The 13,193-nt window shown below is 42.4% G+C and overlaps 1 protein-coding gene across 3 annotated transcripts in view; it reads left to right on the top strand.

Moving 5' to 3' along the window:
* Positions 1–13,193, top strand: part of ADGRF5 (adhesion G protein-coupled receptor F5) — a 69,315-nt gene that overhangs the window by 24,727 nt on the left and 31,395 nt on the right. For all 3 annotated transcript variants that reach the window (XM_038751043.1, XM_038751041.1, XM_038751042.1), the window contains exons 4-8: positions 4,436–4,606; positions 6,146–6,328; positions 11,202–11,308; positions 11,849–11,907; positions 12,260–12,402. In XM_038751043.1, coding sequence (XP_038606971.1) covers positions 4,436–4,606; positions 6,146–6,328; positions 11,202–11,308; positions 11,849–11,907; positions 12,260–12,402 — 663 coding nt within the window. The remainder of the gene's footprint in view (positions 1–4,435; positions 4,607–6,145; positions 6,329–11,201; positions 11,309–11,848; positions 11,908–12,259; positions 12,403–13,193) is intronic.

Below are 13,193 nucleotides of genomic sequence, written 5' to 3'. Positions count from 1 at the left end.
AGGGCAAAAGGAAAAGGAGGAAAAGAAATAGGTAAAGTAGAAATACTGTTTCCTTGGATGGAATTCTCCTACTTTCATTCAACTCATTGAATCCTATTTATTGAGCACTTACTGTGTGCGAGTGCTGTACTAAGTGCTTGGGAGAGTACAATATAACAATAAACAGGCACATTCCCTGCCCATAACCAGTTTACAGTTTAGACTATAAGCTTCTTGAGTGCAGGGGTGGTGTCTACCAACTGTATTGCCTTGTGCTCGCCCAAGGAAATGGTTAGTACAGTGCTCTGCACATATTAAGCATTCAATAAATACCATTGATTGATTGAATGGCGCACCTTGGACTAGTGAGCATCAGATCACCCACCTCCTAATTTCTGGAAGACAACCTCAACAAGCTACCATCAATTTTAGGAAGGGTTTGGAGCATGGGAGAGAAAAGCTAGTCCCTGCTGGATCTCCCTAGTTGTGAACCCTGGTTTCCATTAGGGTTGCCTGGCAAAAAAATTTTGTTTGCTCTAAAGATTATGATTAAGACCACTGTTTGCTGGGTCGCTACTAATCGAGGGCCAACTTTCCAGAAGTGTCTCTTGAAGATAAGTACTCCGAATCCATGATTCATGGAAAAAAGGGAAATTGTTGTTTGCTTATACTTCATGAACCAAGTAAGAGTCCCTTCCCCTGTGAGAGTGTTTCTCAACCATTTTTGTTCCAAGGCAAATTCAAGACACGAAGAGCTGTCTGGGCAGAAGCGTTACCTCACTTCCCCCATCCCACAACCATGGGAAGGAGGAAGAGAGACAGACTCAAACACCCCCCTCTCCTCACGGCTTCCATATCAGTCAATCATTCGGTGGTATTTAATGTGGTACTATGTGCAGTGCATAAGCACTTGGGAGAGGAGAGTACAACAGAATTAAAAGACACGTTCTCTGTCCATAATGCAATGCAGCCTAGAGGACAGAGCACAGGCCTGGAGTCAGAATGATCTGTGTCCTCATCCTGGCTCCACCCCATGTTTGCTGTATGACCTTGGACAAATCACATAACTTCTCTGTGCCTCAGTTGCCTCATCTGTAAATGGGGATTAAGACTGTGAGTCCCATGTGGGACATGGACTGTGTCCACCCAATTAGCTTATATCCACCCTAGCACTCAGTATAGTGCCTGGAACATAGTATGTGGATGACAAATACCATTAAAAAAATGCCAGCACTGATGTTTATTCTTTCTGGGTGGTTGATTCCACTATAGAACCTGCCCACTCTTCAAAACCACGTGTGGAAGAGCATGAACGTTTTGAGAATTTGAAAATATAAAACTGTGGCATTTGTTCAGTGCTTACTATGTGCCAAGCACGGGGCTAAACACTGGGGCAAATAAAATCCAACCAGATCAGACTCAGTGACGGTCCCACCATCTAAGGGAGAGGGAGACTAGGTTTCTTATCCCCATTTTACAAATAAAGAAACCAAGGCACAGAAAAGTTAAGCGATTTCCTAAGGTCTCCCCACAGGCCAGTGGCAGAGGTGGACTTAGAACCCAGTTCCTCTGAACCTGGGCCACTAGGTCACACTTCTTCCCTGTTTGGCTCTCTAAATTGTGAAGAGGAGAATCAAGTGTAGGTTCAGAGGAGCAGAATAGTGTAAGCTCAAGAGTGCTTTCCCAGCAGTCATTCAGTGGTATTTATTGAGCACTTACCGTGTGCAGAACACCATACAAAGTACATGGGAGAGCACAATACCATAGAATTGGTAAGCCAAATCCCTGCCTATAAGGACCTTACAAGTCCCTGTTGGTAAGCCCTACTTCTGGCCACCGTTTACTGAGGAAACTTTACCAGTCAGTGTCGCTGTAGAAATCTTGGATGCATGGCATCCTACTCAAGCGCCAGGGGTCTCTGGGAAAGGGGAAGCATGAGAGAGGATATGGGTAGGGCATCACCAAGAATGAAGCCCCTGGAAAGACCAAAGATGGATTAATCATCATCATCATCAATCGTATTTATTGAGTGCTTACTATGTGCAGAGCACTGTACTAAGCGCAGAGTATTTGTTAAGCGCTTACCATGTGCCAAGCACTGTTCTAAGCACTGGAGTAGATACAAGGTATTCAGGTATCCCACATGGGGCTCAAAGTCTTAATCCCCATTTTGCAGATGAGGTAACTGAGGCACAGAGATGCTAAGTGACTTGACCCAAATCACACAGCTGACAATTAGCGGAGCTGGAATTAGAACACATGACCTCTGACTCCCCAAGCCCATGCTCTTTCCACTAAGCCACACTGATTATCTAGGATTAGGAATGCAAGGAAGCAGATTTTTTTCCCCACTAGATTATAAACTTCTTGAGGGCAGGGATAATGTCTACCTATTCTATTGTACTTTTACTTTTTTAATGGAAGTTTTTAATCACTTACTATGTGCCAGATACTGTACTCAACGCTGGGGTAGATATGAGCTAATCAGGTTGGCCATATGGGCTCCTCGTCTTAATCTTCATTATACAGATGAGGTAACTGTGGTCCAGAGAAGTGAAGTGACTTGCCCAAGGTCACACAGCAAACACCTGGCAGAGCCAGGATTAGAACCCAAGTCATCCTGACTGCCAGGCCAGTGGTCTATCCACTAGGCCATGCTGCTTCCCTACCTACTGCTATTACTGCTACTACCACTACATATTCATCAGTTCAATCATGTTTATTAAATGGTTACTGTGTGCAGAGCACTGTACTAAACTCTTGGGAGAGTCCAGTACAATAATAAACAGAGACATTCCCTGCCCACAGCAAGCTTAGGTGTCCCAGGAAGCTTCATATGGGACTTTGGGGTTTTTGAAAAGCATTATTAAGGATGTTTACAGTATTTTTGTGGACAGAATCTTGTGGCATTTGTGAATTATAGAATGTTGAATTAATCACGGTTAGAATTCAGTAAACAGTTAATAGTTTTTCCTCTCAATGGCCAGTGAGGTCAGGTCTCTAAACAGCCAAAGTAAAGAGGAAGTTTGAAGCAGAAACAAATCTTTAGTTGAAGAGAAGCAGATGAAGAAGGAGTTACTGAGGGTCTGGGAGCCACTTAACTCTCTCTGGAAAGCAACTGCAGTCAAGGAATTCCAGTTGATGTACTTTGGAGTCATGGAACACCCAAAGGGAGGAGATAGCTTCAAGTTAATTGTGACCGGAATTTGGTGATTCCTGTTAGACTCCGGGGAAAATGTTTTTGCTCTAAAAATACATTCTGTAGAATATGATCCTTTTTTTATTCATGTACTTGTCCTTTCAGCTTCTTTCCTGTTCGCTGACTTAACTAGTAAAGTAATAAATGAATTGTGAGTCAGTTGGGCTGATGAGAGAAAACTGACAGACCAGTATCACTATCACTAGCAGAGTGGCTTTGTGGAAATAGCATGGTCCTGAGAGTCAGAGGACCTGGGTTCTAATCCCAACTCCACCACTTCTCTGCCATGTGACCTTGGGCAAGTAGCTTCATTTCTCTGGGCCTCAGTTCCCTTATATGAAAAATGGGGATTCAATATCAATTCTCCCTCGTACTTAGACTGTGAGTCCCATATGGGACTTGATTATCTTGTATCTATGCCCACGCTTAGAATAGTAACAAATAATAACGGCATTTGTTAAATGCTTACCATGTGCCAGGCACAGTTCTAAGTGTTGGGGTAGATACAAGATAATCAGGATGGACACAATCCATGTTTCACATGGAACTCACAGTCTTAATCCTCATTTGAGGAATTGTTTGGTGAAAACTAAGTGCTTAACAAAAATTTGTATTATTATTACCATTTGAGCATTAAAAAAGCAAGAAGTCTGTAATGAGTACTTTGGCTGGGCAAGCAAAAGGGCAGCATTTCCCAATTATTTTGTGGTTGACTTGAAAATATTTCTCCCCTTCTCCCAGCTATGTAACTGTTGGGAGGAACTAATGCACTGTAGCCAAGTAAACTGCCTGCTTGGTATTGAAGATAAAGCAGGTTTAAACCAGATCTGTTCAGGAGACTTTTGCCAGTAAAACCTGCCAAGTACTTTTGAATATTTGAAAGTAAGCTTTGAGTTAAAGACTTAAGTGTAGACCCAATGGTTTCCAATCATATGCATCAATCCATTTCTTATTAAAACGTATCTTAACTGCCATGAATCTGTGTCTCCATTTTATCAGAGCTGAAGTCAGAACTCAAAAGCATGTAACCTTGTCACCGGTCTTGACTCCTTTCATCCCTTTGGGTTTGAAAGAAGTAAAAGAGAGCAAAAAGGCAAAATCCCAGGAGAACAGATATTTGGAATGAAAATAATTTGAATGTGCCAGATTAGATTCCTCTCACTCACTCAATTCCACTAGATATAAATAATAGTAAGTATAATAGCACCTCTTCCTGTGCTTATCTGGGGGCTAACAGTGTCCTCATTTTCATTTCAGTCGCTTCGAGTACCTTTGCGCCTGGAGAATACGCAATTGACGTTGAGTTGAGTTTTGAAAATGCTTCCTTCCTGGAGCCCATCAAAGAATATTTGAAGAACCTCAGCTTTCCGATTCTTGGGCAAACCACAGGCAGAGCAACAGACATTTTAAGCATCGAGGTAACCACAGGTGAGTAAAATGGCTCAGGAAGTTGGAAGCTGATCTTCAAGACCACTTCTTCTTTGGCAACAGTGTGTCTTATGCTCCAAGTACTATGCTAAACCCTTGGGAAATACAGGATAATCAGGTCAGACAGAGTCTTCATTCCCCACGGGGTTCACAGACTATTGGGGAAGGAGAACAGATATTGACTTCCCAAGCGCTTAGTACAGTGCTCTGCACATAGTAAGCGCTCAATAAATACGATTGATTGATTGATTGATTGATTGAATCCCTATTTTACAGATGAGGCAGTTGATTCACAATTAAGTGACTTGCCCAAGGTCACCCTTCGGGCAAGTGACAGGCCCTTGCTCTTTCCACTAGGCCACACTGCTTGTAGTGGGCTAATGTAGGCCCATACTAGACATGCACTTCACACTGTGCATCACTCCAGCCCGCCTACTCACTCATTGTCATTCTTGCCTCTGCAGGAACATGAGTATCACGGGTGTGAGAGTGTGTGAGATATTGCATAAACCACGAGCGCTATAATCAATTCCACTGTGCTGCTCCTTGGTTCTGAAATCTCCAAACTGAGGCTCATCCATCATCCCTGATAGGAGACCCCATCATCATTATCATTATCCCAAAAATGACCAGGAAAAAGGCTGAGGATGGAGAAACATTTTACTTTTTTTATTGATAGTTGTTAAGCGCTTACTATGTGTCAGGCTCTGTACTAAGTGTTGGGGTAAACACAGGCTAATCTGGTTGGACAGAGCCCATGTCCCATGTCAGATTCACAGTCTTAATCCCCATTTTATAGATGAGATAACTGAGGCACAGAGAAGTGAAATGACTTGCCCAAGGTCACACAGCAGATGAGTGGAAGAGCACTTAACAAATACCATTTAAAAGCAACAACAACAAAAGAAATGAATTTATGGGGCCGGGGTTCAGAAGGACCTGGATTCTAATCCCAGCTCTGCCTCTTATCCTCTTTGTGATCTTGAGGCAAGTAACTTAACTTCTCTGTGCCTCAGTTACTTCATCTGTAAAATGGGGATTAAGACTGTGAGCTCCATGTGGGACAGGGCCTTTTTCCAACCTGGTTAGCTTGTATCTACCTTAGCGCTTAGTACAGTGCCTGGCATATAATAATAATTTAATAATTAATCATTTTTGGTATTTGTTAAGCGTTTACTATGTGCCAAGCACTGTTCTAAGTGCTGGGGGAGATACAAGGTGATCAGTTTGTCCCACATGGTGCTCACAGTCCTAATCCCCATTTTACAGATAAGATAACTGAGGCCCGGAGAAGTGAAGTGACTTGCCCAATTTCACTCAGCTGACATAAGTGTCATAAGTGTCATGAGTTCACATAAGTGACATACAATAAGCTGACATATAGTAAGTGTTTAACAGGTGGCGTAAACAACAACTGTCTAGAGTCCTGTTGGAATGTCTGAAAGATTAGACTGCCTTCCTGCCAAAGGAAATAAAGTGTCGACCACCGTGCCCGGCATAATCATGGTCCTGTTTTCTCTGGGTTGCGGTTTATCCTAGTGTGCAGCACCAGTGGGAATGAAAGCCGCTGTTCCTGTGAGAGTGGCTATGGATGGCCCCCTGAGGCATGCCACACGAATCTCATCTGCCCAGGATACCACAGGGCAGCCCTGGGACGGGCATGCAGCTGCCTCACCAGACCGCCTCCTGATGCTCCCTTCTGCCAACGAGTCTTTCTGAAAGGTAAGGAATCGACTCTAAACCCATTCAATTCCTGGCACGGTCGCCATCTCAGTGAGCATACACTGGCTTCAAACATTCAATCAGTCGATCATATTTATTAAGCACTTACCGTGTGCAGAGCACTTTACTATATGCTTGGGAAAGCACGCTAGTTTTCAGCTAGCAGCATGGCCTAGTGGATAGAGCACAGGCCTGGGGGTCAGACTGTAAGTTTGCTGTAAAAAGGGAATGTGCCTGTTTATTGTTATATTGTATTTTATTTTCATTTAATTGTATTTATTGAGCACTTACTATGTGCAGAGCACTGTACTAAGCGCTTGGAAAGTACAATTCAGCATCAAAGAGAGACAATCCCTGCTCACAATGGGCTCACAGTCTAGAAGGGGGGAGTCAGACATTAAAACAAGTAAACAAGCATCAATTGCATCAATATAAGTAAATAGAATTAGAGCTATATACACATCATTAATAAAATAAATAGAATAATAAATATGTATATATATTCATTCATTCATTCGTATTGAGCACTTACTGTGTGCAGAGCACTGTAATAAGTGCTTGGGAAGTACAAGTTGGCAACATATAGAGACTGTCCCTACCCAACAGTGGGCTCACAGTCTAGAAGGGGGAGACAGAGAACAAAACAAAACGTATTAACAAAATAAAATAAGTAGAATAAAAATGTTCAAGTAAAATAAATGAATAAATAAATAAATAGAGTAATAAATACATACAAACATATATACATATATACAGGTGTTGTGGGGAAGGGAAGAATGTAAGGCGGGGGGTATGGAGAGGGGGAGGAGGGATGTTATTAAGAATAACATATACTCTCCCAAGCACTTAATACAGTGCTTTGCACATAGTAAGTGCTCAATAAATACAATTGAATGAATGGACTCAAGTTCTAATCCCAGCTCTGCCACTTCTCTGCTGTGTGACCTTGGGCAAGTCACTTCACTCCCTGTGCCCCAGTTACCTCATCTAGAAAATGGGGACTAAGACAGTGATCCCCAGGTGGGACAGGGACAGTGTCCAGCCCGATTTGCTTGTCTCCACCCCAGCACTTAGTGTGTGGCACATAGTAAGCTCTTAACAAATACCACATTTAATTAGTTGCTGTTCTGCTGTAGTTGAGACTTGGAGTCATTTGCCAGTTGTGGGCAGGGAATGTGTCCAATTATTGTTTTATCGTACTCACCCAAGCACTAAGTACAGTGCTGTGCACACAGTAAGCGCTCAGTAAATATGACTGAATGAAGAGGGAGGAGGAACCTGGAGATTTGGGTTTTGGAACTATGCACCACCCACTTGCCCACCTTGACCTTATCGCCCCTTGGCTTTGCAAAGAATCTGACAGTGATTGTGGGAGCTTTCTCCCTGGACTGAGAAAAATTATGGAGAGGAGCTGCCGCCTCCATGCTGGCTTCCTTCTCCTCTCTCTGCCATGGTGATCAGAGGTTTGTAGGGCCTGGGCGAAGATAGTCTAGTTCTACCTTTTCCCTCAGAGTCCTCAGAGTACAATACAACAGAGTAGGAGGAGTTTACCATCTAGAATCTAGACGGCTTTGGAATGCCTACATTTTCCCTGAATCTGACAACCAGCAAAAATCACATCCCTGACTGGGGTCTGAAGCCAAAATGCGATTCTGGAAATACGTGCTTAACAGTGTTCTTCAGTAGTTCATCCAAGCAAACTCTGCAATGTGAGATTGCTCCTGCATTTATCGCTACACTCCTGGAGAGAGACCCTTGGTCCTTCACAATAACACTTTGTTTTCATACACTATCTCTACTTTTCCCCCCTCCATTCCAGGGACTCTGAGTTTGTTCCCTTGGCAAACGAAAATGTCTTACACTTTCCTGTTTTATGACCTTCTTGGTGGTTCTGCCATATATCACATCTGTGCATGCCCCACTTCTAGGTTCAGGGAATGGCTATTGTCTTTGGCCTATGACTCTTTTCCAGTGTTTTTTCAGCCCTCTGAGTTATGTCGAGTCTCTTTGCCCTGTTTTGGGCCCCAAAGGGATCAGTCCTTTGGATGCCCTCTCCTTTCCTGGAGGGTGACAATGGTTTGAGCTGCTGGGTGGTCGGAGAATCAAAGAGCCTGTTCTCCCCTGTTGTCCCCAAAGGTACTGGGACAAACCAAAGTAGAAAATCTTCAAGGTCAGCAACATATTCAAGGGCTCAGAGTCTCCATGCAACTCCTTAATCTTGCTCCATTTCAGAGAGTGTCAACCACGTTAGTACAATCACTCATCCTATCCCACCTGAATTACTGCATCAGCCTCCTTTCTGACCTCCCTACCTCTTCCTACTTCAGTTCTTACTTCACTCTGCTGCACGGATTATCTTTCTACAAAAATGTTCAGGACATGTCACTTCCCTCCTCAAAAGTCTCCAGTGGCTGCTTACCAACCTATATATCAAACAAAAACTCCTCACTAATGACTTTAAAGCCCTCCATCACCTTGCCCCCTCCTACCTCACCTCCCTTCTCTCCTTCTACAACCCAGCCCACCTACTTCGCTCCTCTGTTGCTAACCTTCTCACTGTGCCTCAATCTCACCGGTCTCGCCTCTGACCCCTGGCCCACATCCTCCCTCTGGCCTGGAATACCCTCCCTCCTCAAATCCTCCAAACAATCACTCTTCCCCCCTTCAAAGCCCTACTGAAGGTGCACCTCCCCCAAGAAGCCTTCCCAGACCAAGCCCCCTTTTCCTCAGCTCGCTCTCCCTTCTGCTTCCCCCCACCCCACAGCACTTATGCATATATGTGTATATCTATAATTCTATTTATTTATATTGATGCCTGTTTACTTGTATTGATGTCTGTCTCTCCCGCCCAGACTGCAAGCCAGTTATGTGCGGGGATTGTCTCTTTTTATTGCTCTATTGTAATTTCCAAGCACTTAGTCCAGTGCTCTGCATACAGTAAGAGCTCAATAAATACAACTGAATGACTGAATGAACAAATAATAATAATCCTGGCTCGGCTTCTTGCCTGCTATGTGACCTTGGGCAAGTTGCTTAACTTATCTGTGTCTCAGTTATCTCAACTGTAAAATGGGGATTAAGACTGTGTGTCCTAGATGGGACAGAAACTGTACCCAACCTGAGAGCTCACCTCCTCCAAGAGGCCTTCCCAGACTAAGACCCCTTTTTCCTCTCCTCCTCCCCATCCCCCCCACCCTACCTCCTTCCTCTCCCCACAGCACCTGTATATATGTTTGTGCAGATTTATTACTCTATTTATTTTACTTGTACATACTTACTATTCTATTTATTTTGTTAATGATTTGCATTTAGCTTTAAGGCTTGTTTGTTCTGATGACTTGACACCTGTCCACGTGTTTTGTTTTGTTGTCCATCTCCCCCTTCTATACTGTGAACCCATTGTTGGGTAGGGACCATCTATGTTGCCAACTTTTATTTCCCAAGCGCTTAGTACAGTGCTCTGCACACAGTAAGTGCTCAATAAATACGATTGAGTGAATGAATGAATGATTACCTTGTACCTACCCCAGTTCTTAGAACAGTGCTTGGTACATAGTAAGTGCCTAACAAGTACTATAATTGTGATAATTGAAATATAATTATAGTATAATAAATAATCATTATTATTATTGTAAAAATTATCATAATTGGGATATTTATTAAGCATTTACTACATACCAAGGACTGGGCTAGATACAAATCAGGTTGGGCACAGCCTCTGTCCCACGTGGGGCATAGTTATTAGTTATTTAGTTATTTTATTTAGAATAGTTATTTCATCTCCATCATACAGATGAGGAAGCTGAGGTGCAGACAATTCAAGAGACGTGCCCAGTGTCATTCAAAAGGTAAGTGGTGGAGTTGGGATTAGAACTCAGGACCCCTGACTCCCAAACCCATGCTCTATCCACCAGGCTATGCTACTTCTGAGAAAGATATTTGTATGTAGGCGTTAGCATCTGCTCATTTTGGCCACAACACATGACTTCATTATCTGCTTTGTTAGAGTGCTATTAGGGAATGCTGATCTGATGTCCTATGGATTCAGGACACTGCAGGGCTGGAAGAAATTGTTTTATAACTGGAATTCATTAAGTGTTTTCTTGGTGCTGAAAGTTGGCATGGACACAAGGCTACAAGATTGAACAGTCCGATTATATGTCTGTGGACATGAAAGTATCATCTATCTATTAATCAGTTAATTGTGTCCCATTTGGGACATGGACTGTGTCCAACCCGATTAAAATGTATCTACTTCAGCACTTAGTACTGTGCCTGTCACATAGTAAGCACTTAAATACTAACCAAAAAAGCAATCAGTTGTGTTTATTGAGCACTTACTGTGTGCAGAGCACTGTACTAAGCACTTGGGAGAGTACAATATAGCAGAGTTGGTAGACACATTCCCTGCCCACAATAAACATCAGGCACAGTGAATAGTCCATCGTGAATCTTCCTTTGCATGGATTTTTTTTCCTTTTAAAAGTATCTCTTGAGCATTTATCATGTGCCAGAAACTGTACTCAGCACTGGGGTAGATACAAGTTAATCAGACTGGACACAGTCCATGTACCAGATGGGGCTCACGGTCTCACTCCCCATTTTACTGATGAGGCAAATGAGGCCCGGAGAAGTCAAGTGACTTGCCCAAGGTCACACAGAAGACAGAAGGTGGAGCCAGGATTAGAACTCAGTCCTCTGAGTCCCAGATCCATGCCTTTTCCACTTGGTCATGCTGTTTATCAAGATATTTACAGTTTCAAGAAACAATACAGAAGGACTCAACAAAATAAAATCCATGGAATATTTCCTACCTAAGAATGCTCTTTTTAGTGATGAATTTCTTCTTTTGTGTCTCCTTGTGTTTTGGTAGATGTTACCCTGAAGATGTCCATCAAGCTCAATTTGGGGTTTCAGGAAGATCTGTTGAATTCCTCATCAGCATTGTATCGGTCATATAAAACAGATTTGGAAGGAGCGGTGCGTTCTTGTCCCGGGGACCTCAATGAAACAAAATTCATTTGATGCTCTCATTTTTCAGAGAAGCGAGCAGTTTACAACCAATATTCAACTGTAACCAGCACTGAAATCAATCAATGAGATTTACTGAACACTTATTGTGAGCAGAGCACTGGACTGAAATCTTGGGGGAGAAAAGTATAACAGAGTTGGTAAACATAATCCCTGCCTACAAGGGGTTTACACTCTGTCTTCTTGCTTTGTTTAGAGAAAATGAGGCTTTTGAAAATTTGTCAGCTTGTGAGACGTTCGATTTCAGCTTAAAGAGTGGGGCCCTTAAAAGATCCAAGGATGGGTTCATTTTAGGAGTCACGTTGGGAAGCATAGAAACAAACAAAATGAATTTTTCCCCGTTTTTAAAACTGTGGGATTTTTCTGACAAAAATTGCTGTAAGACTCATGGCAACTCAGTATCATACTTGAAATTCTACCCTGAAAATGGTTTGAGTTTTCTAGTTGGTCTGACCTTCGAAATGTCTTAAAATGTATTTTGCTTTTCAGTTCACGAGAGGTTACAGATATTTACCTGGCTTCAAATCAGCCATTGTAACGGGTTTCAGGTAAGAATATCTTTATTCTCTTTTCAAACAGAAGACAGTAACTAAACAGAAAAAAGTTACCCTTAAATCCTATCAATCAATCAATCAATCAATGGTATTTATTGAGAGCTTACTATGTGCAGAGCACTGTACTAAGCCCTTATGAATTTGCCTACCAAAGAAAACCCAGTTGGATTGGGTTAATAAAATTGTTTCTCATTTTGAAAACATTCCTTTCTATCTGTATCTATCTGTACCCAATGTAGATTACATTTGACTACTTCGATTCTGAATGTCTAATCCACAACATCCCTGGTTTCATCCGGCAATTAGTGTTCCTCGTTCAATTGTTAAAACTTTGGTATCTGTTTAGGCCTGGAAGCGTTGTTGTTGTTTATGAAATCCAGGCAACGACACCAACTCCTGAGCAGCTCAAAAAAGCAAATGACCACGTATCAAGAATAATCAACGCAACATACAGAATGGAACCCTTATCCTTTCAAACTGCTGTCAATAGTAAGAGTCTACTCCATTTTCCTCTATGCCTTTATGATTCTATGTATAGGGTGATGTTACCTCTTTTGAAAGTGATTTTGGTCAAGTGTAATTTTGATGGGGAATCTTCATTACAGAGCTGAGAGCTCGTGGGATTATCACTCGCAAAATAGTTTCTGTGTATACTAATCCCAAAGAAAGCAGTCCTTCTAAGAACCCAGCAATGGGTACATGGAAGTTAGTATGCACTCTTCCGTTTAATTGATATACTATACGGAAGCAATGTGGCCAACCAGAAAGAGCATGGACCTGGAAGTTAGACGACCTGGATTCTAATCTCAGCTCTGCCACTTGTCTGATGTGTGATCTCAGGCAAGTCACTTCATCATCATCATCAATCATATTTATTGAGCGCTTACTGTGTGCAGAGCACTGTACTAAGCACTTGGGAAGTACAAATTGGCAACATATAGAGACAGTCCCTACCCAACAGTGGGCTCACAGTCTAAAAGTCACTTGGCTTCTTAGAGCTTCAGTTTCCTCTTCTGTAAAATGGGGATTCAATACCTGTTTTCCCTTTTACTTAGACTATGAGTCCAGGTGTGACAGGGACTGTGACCAACCTGATTATCTTGTATCTACCCCAATACTTAGTATAGTGCTTGCCACATAGTAAGCACTTAATAAATAGCACCATTATTGCCACTATTATCACTGGTCATAGTTGTGTTTATGCAGTGTTTCCTGTGGGTTCTTCTAAGCACAGGGCTAGATGAAAAGATAATCAGATTAGACACAGTCCCTGCCCTACA

The sequence above is a fragment of the Tachyglossus aculeatus genome, chromosome 9 (genome assembly GCF_015852505.1).
Source record: "Tachyglossus aculeatus isolate mTacAcu1 chromosome 9, mTacAcu1.pri, whole genome shotgun sequence".
NCBI classification, from domain to species: domain Eukaryota; kingdom Metazoa; phylum Chordata; class Mammalia; order Monotremata; family Tachyglossidae; genus Tachyglossus; species Tachyglossus aculeatus.
Note: the sequence above shows the minus strand (reverse complement) of the source record. Positions and strands in the feature narration are given on the sequence as shown.